Genomic DNA, 19,843 nt, shown 5'->3' with positions numbered 1-19,843 from the left:
GTACATGTGTTGCCATCATTTTCAAAACATTTTCTTTCTACTTGAGCCCTTGGTATCAGGTCATTTTTCCCTCCCCTCCGCCCCCTCCTAAACCCTTGATAATTTTTTTTCATGCCTTACACCAGCCACTGTCTCCCTTTACCCACTTTTCTGTTGTCTGTCCCCCTGGAAAGGGGTTATATGTCGATCATTGTGATCGGTTCCCCTTCTCCCCCCACCTTCTCCTTACCCTCCTGGTTTAATCTGTCCTGGATTCCCTGTGTTGTGAGCTCTTACCTGTACCAATGTACATGCTCTGGTCTAGCCGGATTTGTAAAAGTAGAATTGGGGTCATGACAGTGGGGGTGTGGGCAGGAAGCATTAAAGAATTAGAAGAAAAGTTGTGTTTTGTTGGCAAGGGCTCTTCCTCATCCCATTCCTCTTTTCTCTTGTCTTTCTGAGCAATTTAATCCTAAACTCAATAGAAGGAGCAGAGCAAGGTAGAGAGCCATGAGAAAGAGTCAGTCCACAGGCTGGGGTGTGAGAATCCCAAGAGAGAAGAGGTCAGTGTAGGAAGTGACTTGTCATGAAATAGTGGAGTCATTTGAAGAGCGCTGGTAATTTATTTCTGGGAGGCCATGCCACATACACAGGGCTTCAAAATATTTGGGGAGAAAATCCATGATCTCTTCATTCCATTTTCCCATGAATTTTCTGAAGCATCTTAAGAAATATTTTCTCAATGTAAAATATAAAAATAATAATTTAAAACTTATCAAGGGCTTGTGAGGGAGGAGGAAGAAATAGGGAGCTGATATCAGGGGCTCAAGTGGGAAGAGAATGCTTTGAAAATGATGATGGCGGCATATGTGCAAATGTGCTTGACACACTGGAGGAATGGATTGTGATAAGAGATGTAAGAGGCCCCAATACAAGTATTTAATTTTAAAAATTATAACTTTGGAAAACAGCTGGGGCAGTTTCCTCTCTCCTTCAAGTTGGCTATAGTTGGAAACAGCTCAAGGGCGATGTATGTGTGCCCAAAGAGTGTTACTTATTGAGGAGAATGTGCTCGATTTTAAGTAAAATTCTGCATCTGGTTTTTATATGAGTTATAACTTATCCTTTATTTCTATAAAAAGTGTTTTGAGCAGAAAAAAGAAAGAAAAATAAATGGATTAATTTAAAAATATATATTTTTTCTAGAAGTATGGAATAGTATTTTCCTTTAGTACCTATAAGCTTTCAAACTTATTTGGAAATAAAGGAATTTCCAGGAAAATTATTTTCACTGAATTTATACAACATTTGATATATTGTTGGTTTAAATTGGGGATAAGAGGTTGTGTGTGAACAAAATTAAATGCAACTTCAATGAATGTTCTGGTCTGAACCAATGATTTATTAAGAACATATACAACTCTCTAGACAAAGCTCTGCACACTTGCTATTGCTCACTAAGGCAACCACTGAAATAAAATAACAAAAATCACAAGGAACGAGAGATCAATGTGGGGTTTTTCCCCCAGAATTCAATATTTTTATTAAGCCAGAAAATATAAAAGTTATCAAAAAATTTTAAAAGGTTCACTTTGGGACTGTATGCTAGCAGTCAAATTCTTTTCTTCTAATTGATTTAAGGTAAAAGGGATTTAGTATGGGAAACACGGCAGCTACAGGCCACTTGTACTAAGTGAGCTGACCTGAGCAAATATCCATCCATATCATGACCTTCGTAACAAACTTCAAATGGTTTCAGCTTCCAAGGTCCAGAAGGAGAGTCACTTGGTGTGCTTAGCTTCCACTTCTTCAAGAATCCACTGAATACCATTCAAAAAACCATCTAGAGTTTCGGCTTCTATATCCTGAACCTAATGACAGAGAAAACAGAGCATTATTTAAAGAAAGAGAACATTATTAATATGAAAGTGAATCCAAAACCTTAATACTAACAGGGAGATTTTCCTAGACATTAAAAAAATAGGACTAAGAACTCCCAATAAACTTTGTCCTCCATAGAGCAGAGATAAAAATAAGACCAGAGCACCTGGCCCAATGAGGCAGGCTCTTCCCTTGCTTCCCACCGTTGCCACTTGTATGGAAAAATACCTGAATTCCACCTAGTCCCCTGAGAGGAAGGCTGCACCCCTCCCCTGGGGGTGTGGAGCCTTGCCATGACTGCTACACAACTCAGGAGGGAAATGGTGAATCATACCAGGTTTCTCACACTCCCAACTCTTAATGTTGGAGATATTGAGTCTATATCTTGATTTTCATTCATTCTTCTCTATGGATGAGTATGTTTATTGCTACCAATTGCCCTCTGCTATGAGTGGGTGCCTTCCCCACCAAAAAAAAAAAAAAACGAAAGAAATTTTTTTCAATGCTATGTATTTAAATTGTTTTATGTAACAACCTTATCGCCTTCAAAGTACTCTCTATTACACTTGTCAAATCTGTGATTCCATTCTTGGAAACATTTTTCAAACTCATCTGTTTAGATGGCTGACAGCACCTCCCTCTTTTGTTTTTCCTTCACCTCTTCTACGTCATCAAATTGCTGTCCTTTCATGTCCCTCTTCATTTGCTGAACAAAAAGAAGTCACATGGAGTAAGGCCAGGTGAGTAAGGTGCATGGGGCAAGAGCAAAAATTGGTGCACTGAGATGGCTGGGTGAACAGGTTTATTGTCGTGGTGGCAAAACCAGTCCTCCATCTGCCACAAAGCAGAGATTTTTTTTTGTGACATACAAAATTTTTTCAGAACCTCTACAAATAGCTTGATTAACAGTCTGACCTGGAAGACCAAACTCCAAGTGTATGATGAGCCGACACTTTCATCTAATCACGAAGTTGATGTACATCCAAAATGAGGTCTGTCATTAATTGACATTTCGTCTTTTTGAAACAAGAAACCCACACGTACACTTGAGTTTTCCCCATAGTTCCGTCCTTGTAAGACAGATGTGTTCAACATCACATTTTCTGCGGCATTTTCCCAAGCAGCAAACAAAATTTCACAGCCACACACTGTTCTCTTAAATTGGCCATCACAAAACATGAGGTTTGAGCAAACCTGATTTTATGGAAAAATTCACTGAGACCAGAGAGAACCTTCCCAGGTGACACCACTGGACACACTAACTCAGAGCGAGTTGCTCAATGCTCACCTGGCTAGAAAAATGTGTACACTGAAAGCTCCGCTCCCCCCCAGAGCAATTCTGGTTTTTGGAGTGGCACTCCCGTATATAACTCAAAGTTTATTTGTACTTTTGTACTGATTTGTTTCAAGAAAATTTAAAATTTCATTCCCTGTTTCTTCAATTATCCAGTTTTTAAGCAGTGTTGCTGTTTTCATATTTTTTCTTGAATTTCCTGTTGTTGATTTCTATTAATAAAGCATTGTGAGCTGACAAAGTGCTTTATAATATGTCATTGTCATAAAATTTCTTTTTATAGAGAAAGCTATTATTGTGGCATTATCTATTTCTCTCTTTAGCTTTATCAGTTGTCCTTTCATCGTTATGTAGCACCTGTCTTTGTCTCTTGATTGATTTTGCCTTAAAATCTGTTTTATCAGTGATTAATATTGCCACATCAGATTTTTTATTGCCATAAGTTTTATATATTTTCTTCCATCCTTTGATTTTTTAAAAATCTATTTTGTAATATAGATTCATTTTGTATTTATATTTTGTATTTTAAATCTATTGTGTTCCTTCAAAGTGCAGTTTGATGAGTTTTGTATTCTCTCCATTCAGTTACTCTGCTTTTTGATTGGTGCAGTTAATTCACTTACATTCAGTGTACTGTCATTGATAGGTATGAAGGTATTGCTGCCATTTTGCTATGTAGTTTTTGTGTGTAGTGTTATTGTCTTCTTCTTTCCTCATAATTTTCTATACTGAGTTCATTTTGTTTGTAGGTTTTCTCGGCATCTTTTTCTTTGCTGTTATTTTACTTTTTTACTAGGTTTTTCTTTTAAATTTTATTTGATGAGGTTTTTTTCCATTTTGTTTCAGGTTACTTTGTTAAATATTATTTTCTTATCAAGTTTAGAACCACAGCAGCAAAACAGGCCTCCAGCCACCACAAGAAAAGAAATAACAAAGATTAGAGCAGAAATAAATTAATCAGGAGACAGGGGGAAATATCAGTAAAACAGGAAGTTGGTTCTTTGAAAAGATTGACAAACGACTGTCAAACAACCAAGGGAAAGGAGAAGAAAATACGACATATAAGAAAGGACAAGGGCGCCATCATGCCTGGATTCAGTGAAATGAAAAAGAACACAAACCTACGGAGGACTGTTGTTGTTGGTAGCTGCCACCGACTCGCGCCAGCCCCTAGTGGTCCTAGGCAGAGCAGCAGGAAACGCTGCACCGGCCTCACCACCGTCCCTATGGCTAAGCCCATTGATGCAGCCATCTCATTGCCAACAGATCTTGTCCAGGGCCTTCTTTCTCGCTGCCCCTCCCACTTTACCAAATGTGATGTTCTTCTCCAGGAACTGGTCTTTCCTGATAATAAGTCCAAAATACGTAAGACGAAGTCTTGTCATCCTTGCCTCTACGGAGCACTGTGGCCTTACCTCTATGGATACAGAGCTCTTTGTCCTTGTAGCAGTCCGTGGGATTATAAACAGTCTTCTCCAGCACAATTCAAATGGACCGCTACTGCTTCAGTCTTCCATATTCAATGTCCAACTTTCACATGCATCTCAGGCAATAAAGGATAGCCTGGCAAGGACCGGGTGCACCTCAGTCCTCAGAGGAACATCCTTACTCTTCGACACTCTAGCTAGGTCTTCTGCAGCAGATTTGCCTAATGAAATTAACGTTTGATCTCTAATTGCTGCTTCTATGTGCACTGACTGTGGATCCAAGTAAAGCAAAATCCTTGACAATTTCAACCTTTTCACCAATTTTCATGATGTTAATTATTGGTCTACTGGTGAGGATTTGCGTCTTCCTTATGTTGAATTGTCATCCACACTGAAGGCTACCATCCTTGATCTTCATCAGCAAGTGCTTCAATTCCTCCTCACTTTCAGCCAGCACGCTTGTGTCACCTACATATTACAGGTTGTCAACAAGCCTTCTTCCAATTCTGATGCCCCATTCTTTATATAATACCGCGTCTCTGATGATTTGCTCAGCATACAGACGGAAAAAGCGTGGAGACAGGATGCAACCCTGACGAAGATTTTTCTTGATCTTAAACCATGCAGTATTTATTTCCTTGTTCTGTTCACACAACTGCCTCTTGACACTTGTACAAGTTCATCATGAGCACAAAGAAATGTTCTGGATAGTTTATTATGGCCCACATAGTAGAATGCCTCTGCATACTCAATGCAAGAGCGGTAACCATCTTTCTGGTGTTGTCTGCTTTGAGCCAAGATCCATTTGACATCAGCAATGATAGTCCTTGTTCCACGTCCTCTTCTGAATCCGGCCTGAACCTCTGGCAGAGCCTTGTGAGTAAACTGCTGCAGCTGTTGTTACATGATCTTAAATAAACTTTACTTGTATGTGATACCAATGGTATTGTTCTATTATTTGACCATTCTGCTTGGTCACCTTTCTTTGGAATGGACACAAAAATGGATCGCTTCCAGCTAGTTAGTCAAGTAACGTTTCCAATTTTCCTGATATACAAGTAAGTGCTTCCAGTGCTTCTTGGGCTTGCTGCGACATTTCCATCGGTATTCCATCAATTCCTGGAGCATTGGTTTTGGCTACTGCATTGTGTACAGTTTGAACTTCTTCCTTCCGCACCATAGATTCTTGATCATGTGCTACCTCCCAAAATGGCGGACTGTTGACTAGTTATTTGTTTGTTTGGTTTTGGGGGGGCACAGTGATTCTGTGTGCTCTTTCCATCTTCTCTTGATGCTTTCTGCATCATTCAATATTTTGCCCATATTCTTCCAAGGTTGTAAGTCAAGGCTTGAACTTCTCTTGAGTTCTCTCCGTTTCAGATACTGAGCGTGTTCTTCACTTTTGGTTTTCTAATTCTAGGTCCTTGCACATTTCCTTATACTATCTAGGTTTGTCTTCTTGAGCTGCCATTTGAAAATTTCTATTCGTCTTCGAGTTTACTTCTTTCTTCGAGTTGCTTTAGCTACTGCACAATTTACAACAAGTTTCAGAGTCTCTCTCACATCCACTTTGATCTTTTCTTTCTTTCCTGTCTTGTAATGACCTTTCGCTTTCTTCATAAGTGAGGGTCTTGATGTCCTCCCACAGGTCTTCTGTCATTAGTGTTCACTGCTTCAAATCTGTTCCTGAGATGGTCTAGAAATTCAGGTGTAATCAACTCAAGGTCATTGTTTGGCTCTTGTGAACTTGATTTCATTTTCTTCAGCTTTATGCTGAACTTACATATTGAGCTTCTCCACTGTGTCTTCCCTCAGACGAAGTCCGTTTCATTTGTTTCTTCAATCTGGGGAAGCCCACGTGTATAACCCACTTGTTTTTGTTTTTCTGACTTTTGTTGTTGAAAAAAGGCATTTGCTATGAACAAGCTTCTGGTTCTGCAAAATTCAACCATGGGATCTCCAGCTTCATTTCTATCACCAAGTTCATATTTTCCAAAAACTCTTCCTTCCATTTGTTTCCAACTTTTATATTCCAATCACCAATAGCTATCAATATATTTTGATGACATGTTTGATCAATTTCTGACTGAGGTCACTGGCATAAGTCTTCAATTTCTTTATCATTCACTTTTATGATAGGTGAATAAATTTGAATAATAATGTACTTATTAGATTTCCTTGAAGGTGGATATTACCAACAGCACAATACTCCAGGATGGATTTAGCAAAATCCTTTCTGACAATGAATGGCATGCCATGCCTCTTGAGTGTGTTATTCCCAGCATAATAAATCCAACCACCTTGTAGAGATTCTATTGGGCAGGGTAGAACTGCCACTGTGGGTTTCTGAGACTGTTACTATTAAAGGGAACAGAAAGGCCCATCTCCCACAGAGCAGCTGGTTCTTTTAACTGCTGGCCTTGTAGTTAGCTGCCCAACACATAACCACTATGCCACTCGGGTTTTCCATCCCCCAATATACAACTGATTTTGACAAAGGGCTAAAATATCATTAAATGGGGGAAGAGATAGTCTCTTTGACAAATGGTGTTTGCAAAATTGGATAGTCATTTTCAGAAAAAATGAAACAGGGCCCATACCTCACTCTATACAAAAATGAACTCCAATGAATCAATGAACTAAATGTAAACCATAAAACTAAAAAGTTCATCACAGAAAAGTAGTGACAAACTAAGGGCCTTAATAAAGGACATAAGCACAATATCAAACATAACAAAATACACACAATTTAGAAGACAAAATAGAGGATTGGCACCTCCTAAAATAAGACATAATGTGCTTCAAAAGCCTCCATCTAAAGAGTAAAAAATAACCAAGAGGCAGAGGGAAGAAACTGTCAATGATGTCATCAGGCAAGGGACTAATTTCTGAAACCTAGAGGAAAGTACAACATCTCAACAAGAATATTAATAATCTAATATTGGGCAGAGGACACCAACCGATAGTTCACCAAAAAGGCACCCAGGAACCCCAACAAACATATGAAGAAATGATGGAAATCATTAGCCATTACAAGAGATGTAAATCAAAATATCAGTGCAAAACCACCTCACACTAGTATTGACTGCAAAGTTAAAAAAAAACAGAAAATAAAAAATTCTTTAAGAGGGCACAGAAAGATTGGACCCTCAGACATTGCTAGTGGGATGTAAAACTGTGCAACCACTGTGGAGAGCAGTATGAGCCTTCTTCAAACAACTGGCAGTAGAAACGCTGTATGATCCGCAAGTCCTTTGCTAGGTAAGTAAGAGATTCCGCACAAACAGATTTATGCGTACCCCGGTTCATCTTAGCAATATTCCCAACAGCACGAAGATGGAAACAACCTAAATAAGCACTGATGAGTGGAAGAATAGATAAATAAAACTTTGATACGTGCATACAATGGAACACTAGGCATCACCGAAGACTAATGGAGAAGCTGTGAAACACCTTGTGGCAAAGACAGATTTAGAGGGCATTATGAGAAGTCAAACAAGCACAAAAGGACAAATATTTTTGAGACCACTGTGATTTTAAAAAATCAAGAAAGGGTTTTTATACCTAAAGACACATGCTTTGATGGTTACCAGGGATAGGAGTGGAAAGGAGGTCAAAGGAAGCAATAGACTAGAAAGTAGACAGGTGATATCCACGGCGAAGGGGTTACAAGAGGGAGAAGAGAAATAAGGGGGAGAGGGAGGACAAGCTATTAGAAGTTTTGATACATTATTTAAATTATTGTTGAATATAAACATGATATGAAATGCAAACCTTTGCCTAATATACAATAAAAAATCTTCAAAAAGATGGAGTTTACATTTTTATAGCCCTTAAAGTATAATATGTTAATAATTTTTTAAAACTTCAAGGAAGTAGCACATAAAACAACAGGAAACGCACAATTGTTATTTCTCTTCTCCCCTTTTTAATCCTACACAAGAGGATTACATACCGAGCCGTTATCACCTGATATTTATTGAAACCATCTTCCCCAGATTAAGCTATTAAAACTGGTTTATAGAATGCTATTGCACTAAAGAGATGAGTAAGAAAGAGTAAAATCAAAGAAAACATTGAGTGAAAAATAAAACAAGAGATTTGTCGACAGAGAAGACAGGGCCTTACCATCCAAGGGTGGTTTAGAAGATTCAGGCGTAATTCATGGGCCAAGTAAAAGCAGGGCATTCTTTTCACATCTGCTTGAGAAACGCAAGATAAAACCAGCACTGGTCTTCCTGAAGACCCAAAGGCTGGATCTGTCATTGCCATAATGTGAGAAAATTCATCACGCCACTCATGCCCTAATGGGTGCGAATCAATGTTACAACGTCATTAATGTGTGCTACTTCAAAAACAAAACAAGAACAATGACAACAAAAAATTACCAGTATCCAAACATAGCATACCGTTTCTATTGCTGTGTACATTTATTGATAATAATAAATTAAATGGGTTTGTAATGATAGCATTTTAGATGGAAGCGGAAGGGAGTTGAGAAAAAATTAGAGTATCATTCAAATTTTCCAACAGCTTACAAGCAAAACTGCGTTAGCATAGACAATGTCATCGCCCTCTCATCAATCTGTACCCTAACTATTCTTCCTTACAAAGGCCAGGTGTTTTCAAAGTTCATCTTACAACAAACGTCAAGACAATTTTATGTGGTTGGTGTTGGGTGGCATCAAGTTGGTTCCAAGCCACAGCGACCCCGTGCACAACAGAGCATGACACGGCTCGGTCCTGCGCCGTCCTCGGGAGGGTTCCTGTGCTGTGTCGATTCATCTTGTTGAGGGTGGAGGAGAAAACACGGAAGTTGTCAAGGATTTTGTCTTGTTTGGACCCATAATCAGTGCTCACGGAAACAGCAGTCAAGCAAACAAAAGATGTGTTGCACTGCGTAAATCTGAAGCACAAGACCTCTTTAGAGTACAGAAAAGCAAGGATGTTATTTTGAGGAGTAAGGTGTGCCTGACCCAAACCATGGTAGTTTCAACTGCCTCACATGTATATAAGACTGAAGAAGAACCGATGTGTTGGAATTGTGGTGCTGGTGAAGAATATTAAATAGTCAGATAGAACTGGGATTATGTAGTATCTATTTGTTTCCATTTATAATCTCCAATTTCATCTGGCTCCAGTTGTATGCCCGATATCGTTAATAATTAGGAATAATGTAATGTTTTAATGTCTTTGTGAGCATTAATAAACAGTCCGATTCCACAATGATTCAGTAAACAAGTATATATTTAAGTACTTAATGCCGGCCAAGGGTCCACATGGCTGAGAGGCTAACGATCAACGATATATACCTGCCAGCATGGGTGAGAAGCATGTGGACAAAATAACTGTATCTTTAACATTTTGTAACCTGTTAGCAGCCCTAACAAACCTCATGACATCTCGAGTATTGTTATGTGAGTTCTGCTTGGTTATTGCAGTGGATTAATGAGCCCAGCAGAGAAGCAGATTGTCATGGGAGGGATGGTTGGTGTCAGAACCAGTGAGAGTGGTGGTTCTCAACTTATGGGTCAAGACCCCTTTGGGGGCTGAATGACCCTTTCACAGGGGTCACCTAAGATCATCAGAAAACACATAAATATTTCACAATATATACTTACATATTGTTTTGTGATTAATCACTATGCTTGAATTGTTTAATTACTGGTATGTTCAATTTGTAAGAATGAAAATACATCCTGCATATGAGATGTTTACATTATGATTCATAACAGGAGCAAAATTAGTTATGAAGTAGCAACAAAAATAATGTTATGGTTGAGCACTCTTAAGTTTGTTCTTTTTAAGCATTTTAACAACTCTCGGTAAGGTGTACTTATATATAAATTTTAGAAACACCTTGTCAATCTCTATGGAAAAGGCCTGAGGGGATTTTTGATTGAAATTATGTTGATTCTGTGAATGAATAGGACAAGAAATGACACTTATAAAATATTGTGTCTCTTTACCTCCCCATTTAGCTGTCTTTTAAAATTTCTTGCAGTAATGTTTTATGGCTTTTAAGAAATACATTTTGCATGTTAATAAATGTATTGTGTCTTTCATGATTTTTGTTATCATTGTTTTCATAATTTAATGTTCTTACAGTGTCCATAACTAGGCCATCTTTGGTTCTAGTTCCACTGACATTTTTAATCCTTCTCTATGGGTGGGGGGAGTAGGAGCTTTTAAGTTTTTATTGAATGCTAGACATTTGTATAGAACAACTGCAGTCTGAGCGACATAAGATTGTGTGCTTGATACAACAGATGGATGGTTGGATTGTGATAAGAGCTGTATGGGCTCTCAATAAAATGATTTAAATTCCAAAAATTAAAGAAACACTAAAGCATGCAATAATCAAGATAAAAAATATATTAAGTGTGTATGAATTATTGAGTGGTAAACTTATGTACTCTCTCACCCAATTCACAATACAAGTTTAATATTTTTTAAATTAAAAAAATTTTAGTTCCAGAAAATAGCTTTCTCTTCTGTCAGACCATTAATACAGTAGATGAAGTCAAATTAGTAAAGAGCTAATGTGCATTTGGTTTTTGTTTTTAACTTTCGAAAACCAACTTCCTTCACGAATAGGCCACTGCTACCTGATTGCAAGGGAACAGCCTCTGTGCCAGCGTTTCTGCTCGGCCCTAAATTTTCAGCATATTTTCGTACACCTTTGGCATTGAAGGAGGGGTTTCTTCTCCACACTTTTGTAAATTTTTATTTACTAGTTAATTTATTTTATAGGGGTATTCAGGGGCGCAGTCTAAAGACTAAATGAAAGTGCGTCTCAACGTGTTTTAATGTTAATTTCCAATTATATCCTGAGCACCAAATCAATTCCTAGCTTTAGTGTGAACTCAACAAACATTTGTCAAATAAGTGAGTCAATCTTGTTTTGCTTCCTTGTTGTTTGTTTTTGCTTTGCTTCTTGATTTTACTTCTAGCTTTTCTTTTACAGACAACCCCATGATAAAAAAGTAAATTATATATATATATTTAATTTTATATTATATATATTTAATTTTAATAAGTCCATTTTACTGAGCTCTTACAGCTCTTATAACAATCCATACATCAATTGTATCAAGCACATTGGTACATATGTTGCCATCATCATTTCCAAAATATTTTCTACTTGAGCCCTTGGTAATCAGCCCCTCTTTTTTCCCCTTCCTCCCCCATTCTGGTTTCTATGAATAATTTTCTCCAGATTTTAAGAGTATAGCTGTTTCCATGCCTAACACATATAGTGGAAATAAGTTCAATGAAAATTCAAAACAATGATTTATAGTGTTGCTAAATGCTGTTGAATAAGTTCCAACTCATAGATACCGACCCGGACAGAAGGAAACACTCCCTGGCCCTGCACCATCCTCTCTATTGCCTGAGCCTGTTGTTGCAGCCACTGGGTAAACCCATCTCGAGGGTCTTCCTCTTTATCTCTGACTTTCAACTTTACCAAGTATGCTGTCCCTTTCCAGGGACTAGTCTCTCCTGAAAAGATGCCCAAAGTCTCACCAGACTCACTTCGAAGGAACATTCTGACAGTATTTCTTCCGAGACAGATTTGTTTGAGCTTCTGGCAGACCACGGTCCTTTGAATATTATTTTCTCACCATAATTCAAATGCATCTATTTTAATTTGATTTTCATTATTCATTATCTAACTTTCACATGCATATGGCACAACTGAAAACACCATGGTTTGGGTCAGGCACACCTTTGTCCTCAGAATGACATCTTTACTCTTTAACATTTTAAAATGATCATTTGCAGCCAATTTGCTCAATATATCATTTGATTTCGTGATTGATTCTTCCACCAGCATTTGATTGTAGATTTATGCAAAATGAAATCCTTGACAACTTTAATCTTTGCTCGAATTATCATGATGTTGTCTATAATACATATTAAATATTTACATAGAACTTGAAGGCTTTAAAAACTTTATGGAGGACGTAGAATTCTTCCAGGAATGTCTGGGACCCTCCTTCCTATTCTACCTTGTTCACCAAGGATTTGAGGAAGAGACAGCACTGGATTGCGGCCTAACAGTATTCTTATTTCAAGCATATAGTGCATTGTAAATGGAAATTATTTAAATTATTTGGAGAATGTTCTTAACTTGAGGTAATAAACATTCCATCTCATGCACACACTCTATCATCTGAGTAACTAAAGTAGAGGTTAAAATCTTCATAGTTAACTGCAAAAAGTATTTTAAAAGAATCAGAAGTAGGCAACAATTAATGCAAAACGTAGTAAAGCATACAACACAAAAAGTACCACATCATTGTGGTGTCAAACATTGATATGTGTCAGAGTTTCCTGGATACAACTTAAGTCCATAGATCAAGGTAAGAATCAGATATGTATAATCCGGTACACAATGTACATGAGGTTTAGGGGGTTGTTATTAACTACAGAGTCACAGAGTCATAGAGTGACATTGATAAATTCACCACATCATATTTTTGAGAAGGCACAGCAACAACTGTGCCTTCTTATATAATATATATATGAAAATATATTTTCTTATTTGCTCTGCAAAGACATAGTGTTTTTTAAAGAAAGTTAGAGAGTGCTTACTTTTATGAGCTTCAGCATTTGCAACATAGATGAACCCATCTACAACTTCACACACCTTCTGAATTTGTGGAATCACACTGTACCGATTTCCTCCTTGTCGATCATTCCCTTCATTCTGTAGACTGAACATCTTATTCACTGCACTTGTATGCTCTTCCCTTGCTCTGTCTCTTTCCTTTCTATAAGAAAAACAAAAGTAAATACAAAACATAAAAAATGCTAACTAAGTTTCCTCCCCTAAAATGTTCCATTTCTAGTGTCTCAGGTAGGCCACCAAATTGGTAGCCTTACCTGGTAGTTGAATATAATATCAGGATGTTGAATTTATGTTGGTTGCTCAATTGAAAATTGACTCCTGATCCAATACCTAAAGGAGAAAATTATAATTAGAAAACAAGTCAATATTAACCCAAACGATCAGACTGGAAAGACAACAGCCAGTGACAGCAGGAAGAGCACACAAACCAAACACAACAATAAGAAATTTCTATGTAGCTTTGGATTGGAATGCAATGTCTGCAATTCATTGCATAATCTTGCAGGCAAGAGTGTTCATCTGCCAATACAGGAAACCTAAGCTAGAAACCTAGAGCCATCTTTACAACTGCTTATACGCATTCATTCTTTCAACTCTGTGTCTCAACATTCATTCTCTTTCCCCAGAGCCACAAGTTACTCTGACCCTCTTCATAGTCCTACTACTGGATTACAGCAGCTTCTTGCCATGTTTCCAAGTCTTTAGCCCCTTCTAACACCTTCTCCATAGTACCTGGAGTAAACTTTCTAAATTACAATCCCGGTCCTCCTACTCCCACTAAAATATTCAAATGAGTCCTACATATGCTTAAGGACAGCACACCATCGTCGTTGCACCTGCCCCTATTCTTTCTAAACACACAGAACTAGCCAAAGTGCCATGCACAACCAGAACTTTAGCAAATGCTGTTCTTGATGCCCAGAATAATTTGACCCTGTCTTTTTTGATAGCCTACTCTTACTCTTCCTAATACTTTATGTGAGGTATCATCTTCATTATAAAGACTATTGTCTATCCAGGAACTAATTACATTATATTCGAATGATCTGTATATTTATCGATCATCTCACTTAGACCCAGTGAAAGCTAGAAACTGGCTTGTTATTTTAAATCTATGAATTCCTAGCATCTAATAGGTATTCCGTCTAAATGAGTAAGTAAAATATAGGGTAGAGTATATTGTTATTTATATTTTATATCCTGCTTTGCTTTACAACTATACTTTTCCATAGAAATATGAGAAACATGAAGATTTAGTTCTTTATTGTAATTCTAATTTATATCAAAGTATTGCACACAATAGAGGCAGAAGAACTTTTGCTTTCTTTGATAATATGGGAAATATGATACCTGCTGTAGAAATAGTCCTTGAATAAAGAATTTACTTTCACATGATCTTAAATGATACATGAGACCTTGAAGAGCACGTTGCGAGCTTACTCTGACAACAGTGAACCCTTCTGAGTCGACTGAGAAGGTGGGGTACGCTCCCACTCACCAAATTACTCTATGAGGAGACTTCAGACAACTTGTGGGAAAGTTGCATTATTTTTTAATTCCATTTCCCCACAAACTTTCTGAAGCCCTCAAAGAGTTTCTGAATTTCAAAGAGTTAATTTAAAAATCACATCGCTTCTAATTAGCATTCATGTCAAATGTTATGTACTTGAATTATGATGAACAGAAAAATTACCGTCAATCTGCCTCTGAGGCAAGCCAGCTGTTGGGCAGAGCTCCTCAGATGACATCAAGCTCAACACCAAAGACGTGTTCAACTCCTCCAGACCCGGTCCAAACATAGCAAAGCGCGGTTCATTTTGAATGATGAGTGAGTGCAAAAATGAGGTGACAGCTCCATACACTGGGCGGCTGGATTTGAAGGATCTTCTTGTATGTGGACAGCACATTTTATAGCTGTGTAAAGTGTCACAATGACAGAGTTACCACCAAAAATACATAGTGGTGCAGTTATGTAATTCAATTGTATAATTTGTTGGCTATCGCTACCCAAAAGAGTTACAGAGTTAGCTCCAGTCCTCGAGGAGAGAAGTGGAGGCAGAGAGGCACCGTTATAATATGCGCCCAAGAGCTCTGGTGGGTAGTGGGTAACAGCGACCTGAATTGCTAACCACCGAGTCAGCAGTTGGAAACCGCCAGAGCTCTGGGGTGGGGGGGGGGGGAATGAAGCTCCCCTCTCCCATCAGGAATCACGGTTTCAGAAACCCCCACGGGCAGTTCTACTACACGTCCCATCGGGTCGCTACAAGAGCAAGTTGCTGTATGGTGACCAAGGGCCAGGGCAAAGGAAAGCCCAGGGTGCCATGGGAGTGGCCCGGAATCTGAGGAAATCTCCAAGAAGTGGTTAGTCACTTTCTCATATTTCATTTATATTCTCTCCTGGAAGAACATTTCTTCGAACACTTGGTAAATGGTTAAGTTACATAGAGGCAGGGTTCTCAATCTGAAGCTACTGTGTCACCCCAGGGAAAATATGGCCATACCCGGAGCCTTGCAGGTTATCCCCGAGGGGGAATGAATACCGGCACCGTGGGCAGAGGCCAGAAACGCTGCTAAACATCCAACAGCACACAGGACAACCCTTCCCACAAAAACATTCCTGGTCGAGATGGAGAAAGCCTGTACTGAACATGCACAACCTGTGTGCCTAGAACAAACACACAAGGTCACAAGATGACCTAGTGTCTTGGGTACCCCTATCAACTGCCTTAGGCTTAACACTTCATGGCGAGAAGGCGCAGTGGTCTTTATAAACAGCATTGTGAAGCAAGTCATGTGAAGGAAACCATACAGCCTTCACCATTTTATTCAGTGATAAGCAGTTTTATAAGTCATTCATAGTTTGAACTTTAGCTTCTTCATCTGCAATATCAAAGCACTCATAACCAACCTAGCCATAAAGATGAGAAATAATTTATATGATAATAAATGATAGTATGATTATTATTACTATTTGGGGTGGGGGAGGGAATGTGGTTCCCAGCACCCAATTACTTGGTGGGTGGTTGGAAGCATGACAGAGGTCACACTCCACAAGTGAGGCACACTGACACTTATATGTAACACTGCACTGTATACCTGGAGTCTCACAGAATGATGCGATGACAGGCCGACTAGACTAAGAAAGCACTCTGACGACCTTACACAAGATAGGGGGAAACAATTAGGTAGCTACTGAGTCTAGGGCAGTTAAACAACCCTCAGCTAAAAGTATTCTTTCCCATTTTATTGCAATGCCTTTGACCTTGAGGTTCTCAATAAACAGATTGTATCTGTGTCCAATGACACGGTGTCTCTTTGAGGAAACTGCGGGTTTCAATCTGAAATCCTTTAAAACCACATGACCCTACGCAAAGGAAATAGTGACTCCTTGTGGGAGTAAAACCTAAGAACACCAGGAAAGCTACCACATTCTCCCCTGCCTCCAGGAAATTTCTAAATGCCAATGCCTGTGGGTGATAACAAAATCTACTTTCCCACAGCCCAGTCAATGTTTTTCTTTCCTGCTAAACAAACTGCCCTCTGGCCTCTGGGTATTCTTTCTCTGGAAAAGTATTTGCTGCTTAGCAAAATGGCAAATATTCTAAAGATAAAAAATTCTAATCAAAATCCTACTTCTTTCCACCAGTGCTGTCTACAATTAGTCAAATAACCTGGCTCGAAGCCAGGGAAGTAACATGTCAGTGCTGCCAGGGTCCCCAGGAAGGAGGTCTTTTAACACATTCCCCAGTTTTAATCAGAGGAAAGTTACGCCCCACTTATGAAACATGTTAGAAGCCATACTGGGACTATCTTAGACTATAGACTAGAAAAACTGTAAAAAATTCATAAAATTAAATACTTACACTGCCATATAGTCAAAAAATGTACCATCTGTGACTTCATATATAGGCTTTTTTAGGATTTCTAGATCTGGAAGTGATTTCCAGTCAACAGAAGACCAAGAAGGAAGATCTCGCAACAGGAAATATCTCCAAAGAATTGGATCTCTGACAGTTTCATTCCAATAATGACTTGTGCTTCCCAACTGACACAGATCATGGGGGGAAAGAAATGACAAAATAAACAGCTGCACATCGATCTGAAACAGGAGGAGACACGTAGAAAAAGAGAAAAAGGAAATTAAGAACTCACCCTGAAAAACGTATTTTTAAGACATGTTGCATTATTAACAGTTATCAGTGGCTTATTCCTTGGGCTGTGTGTTAGTCTGGTACATTAGAGAAACACATCCACAGAAACTCATGAGTTTTATATTAAGGTTAAGTGCACATCAAGAAAACATCCCAACCCAGTGTTGCCCAATCCCACAAGTCCAACATTAGCCCATATGTCTGACACCAATCCACAAAGGCCTCTCCATCTCACAGAACACACACTATGATGCCGACTACAGGAGGAAAGCAGAGTCAGTGAACATGTAAACATCTCAGTGCTGGCACGGGTCCCCACAGGCTGTTCCAGCACCCAGGGATGCATCGGGGTAGGTCCATTCGGCTTCTCGGGGATGTCTTGCAAGAAGTGAGCCTTGCCAGCTGAAGCAGGGAACTGGCTAAGGCAGCTGCACCCTGGTCCGACCATCAGAGAGCAGAGACCCGAGAACTCGAAAGGCGAGGCTCACCAAGCCATTTATCGCTCCGTTCTTCAATTAACCCCCACATGTGTTTATCTGCCAGGTTGGCACAATGAACTAACTACCTCAGGTTGCTAACTGCAAGGTCAGCAGCTCACCCCTAACGGCCACTTGGGCAACAGAAAGATGAGGCTTCCTGCTCCTTTAAGAGATTGTCTGCCTCAGAAACTGATCCTGCCCCTGTGAGTCCACTGAGTAAGAATCCACTTGGTGATAGTGAGTTTGAGGCGTTTTTATTGTTGTTGGTCTTTGAACTGAATCAATTAGATGGCCAGTCTTTTTAATAAGTAATTTTTAAAAAATCATCTGCAGTTGTTTTCCTGTTATCAGAGGAGCATATTGAACACTTTATATCTAACACAATGAAATATTACTGGAAAAGCAACCTGTTATTTTGCTTGCAAACTAACTTCTTACCAAAAATATTATTTTTCAAAATAACAATTTCTACACTCTCCTCATAGGTGTTTTAAACAAGCAATGTATTCATTTTGTTAAACAACTTCTGGAAGTAATTTATTCTTCAAAATAAAACCTGTATCTGGTGGGTAGACTTCTGATTAAATCACTAGGTCAAATGAAATCAAAGAGTGGGAGTTTGTCATCTGAGTTCCTATAAAACTATATTCAATTATTGCAAAGAACCTCTACAAGGGTGTATGTGTTGAGGGGGAGGAAGAGGCTTTAAGCCTGCAGTTCGCAACATTAAGGATAAGACTGTACGGTGAAGGTGCTAGCAGTCCAGATCAGAACGGAACCAAATTCACGGCCATCAAGTCCACGCCGCCTCACAGGGACCCTGTAGGATGGGGTGGAACTGCCCGTGTGGGTCTCTAAGGCTGTGAGATCGAGCATTTGAACAATCCCCAAGGTTATCTTCTCTGACCATATTCCCATCTACCCTAAAAGTTCTAACAACAAACGATGTGTCAGTGTACATGGCCTGTCAAAACGTGCGGCACTTGATACTTAACTTGGCTCATCTTCAACTAAGAGACGGTTCTGTTCCTTCAAATAGCTGATCGTGCGATTGCAGGGACCCGTCTGAAAAAACAGGCTCTCACAGAGTGTTTGTGTTTGGTGTGCTAATATACCTGAATTGCCTGGCACAAAAGATGCTGAGGACTTAAAATCTGCGTGCCTCTCTCTCTCTACAACCCGCTGGCCTTCCCTTAGGCGGAGGGAGGCCAAGGTCGCCAATGCTTGTTCGCCAGGTTGACACCTGAGAGTGAGGTGGTCTGGCTGGTCACGTGGGTGCCCTCGAGGACCAGTTTCACAATGACCTTAAGGTCCCAAGTGCAGAACACCACGGAGTCCGCGCCCAAGTGTTTTCTGGTCAACTGCTGCTTCCGGATGTCCACGTTGTCCCTAAAGGCTGCAGGGACGGGGCTGGCCACAACGTGGGCGCGGGGAAGCCCCCCACCCCAGCCCCTACCCCAGGCACCCCGGGCGGGGTCCCCGTCCACCACCGGAGGCCGACGCTCACCGGCAGCCGGGTCAGGGTGCTGGCCTCGTCGCCCGCCTCCTCCTGCGAGGCGGCCGGAGCCGCCCTTTCCTTGCCCACCGACTGCCAGAAGGTCCTCCAGCCACTGAGGATGGCCGCCTCCCAGCGGCTCCAGTCGCTGTGCGCCGCGGGCGGGGAGCTGCTCCCGCTGCGCGGCTCGCTCCCCGCCATGGCCGCCAGCGCCGGGGACGGGACAGGACGGGGCGCCCGCTTCTGCGCCGGCGCGGCGGGCGCCTGCGGCCCAGCGCGGGGTTGGTGGACCTTGCCCTTGCGGGCGGGCCGACGCGATCCCACGGGGCGGGGTGCAGGGACGAGCGGCGAGCTCCGCCCGCGGTCCCTGCCCATTCATCCCGGCGGCCACCTCAGCCGCACTTGACCGCGGGCGCGACTGCAAGGTCTGCTTGGGCAGCTTCCCGCCGTCGCCCACGCGGGTCCCCTCCTCCGTCTGCGTCCCGCCCGCCCCGCCTCATTC

The 19,843-nt window shown here is 40.3% G+C and overlaps 1 protein-coding gene across 1 annotated transcript; it reads right to left on the bottom strand.

Annotated features, from left to right (window-relative positions):
* Positions 1-1,360: 1,360 nt before the first annotated feature.
* Positions 1,361-19,600, bottom strand: FBXO4 (F-box protein 4). Its single transcript, XM_075540980.1, has 7 exons — positions 19,354-19,600; positions 17,080-17,315; positions 14,910-15,130; positions 13,471-13,546; positions 13,180-13,358; positions 8,710-8,885; positions 1,361-1,850 (listed from the first exon to the last, which is right to left on the bottom strand). The coding sequence occupies exons 1-7, from the start codon at positions 19,540-19,542 to the stop codon at positions 1,761-1,763; spliced, it is 1,167 nt and encodes a 388-aa protein (XP_075397095.1). The 5' UTR covers positions 19,543-19,600; the 3' UTR covers positions 1,361-1,760.
* Positions 19,601-19,843: the final 243 nt, after the last annotated feature.

The sequence above is a fragment of the Tenrec ecaudatus genome, chromosome 2 (genome assembly GCF_050624435.1).
Source record: "Tenrec ecaudatus isolate mTenEca1 chromosome 2, mTenEca1.hap1, whole genome shotgun sequence".
Classification (NCBI taxonomy): Eukaryota; Metazoa; Chordata; class Mammalia; order Afrosoricida; family Tenrecidae; genus Tenrec; species Tenrec ecaudatus.
This window is presented reverse-complemented; position numbering and strand designations above follow the sequence as displayed.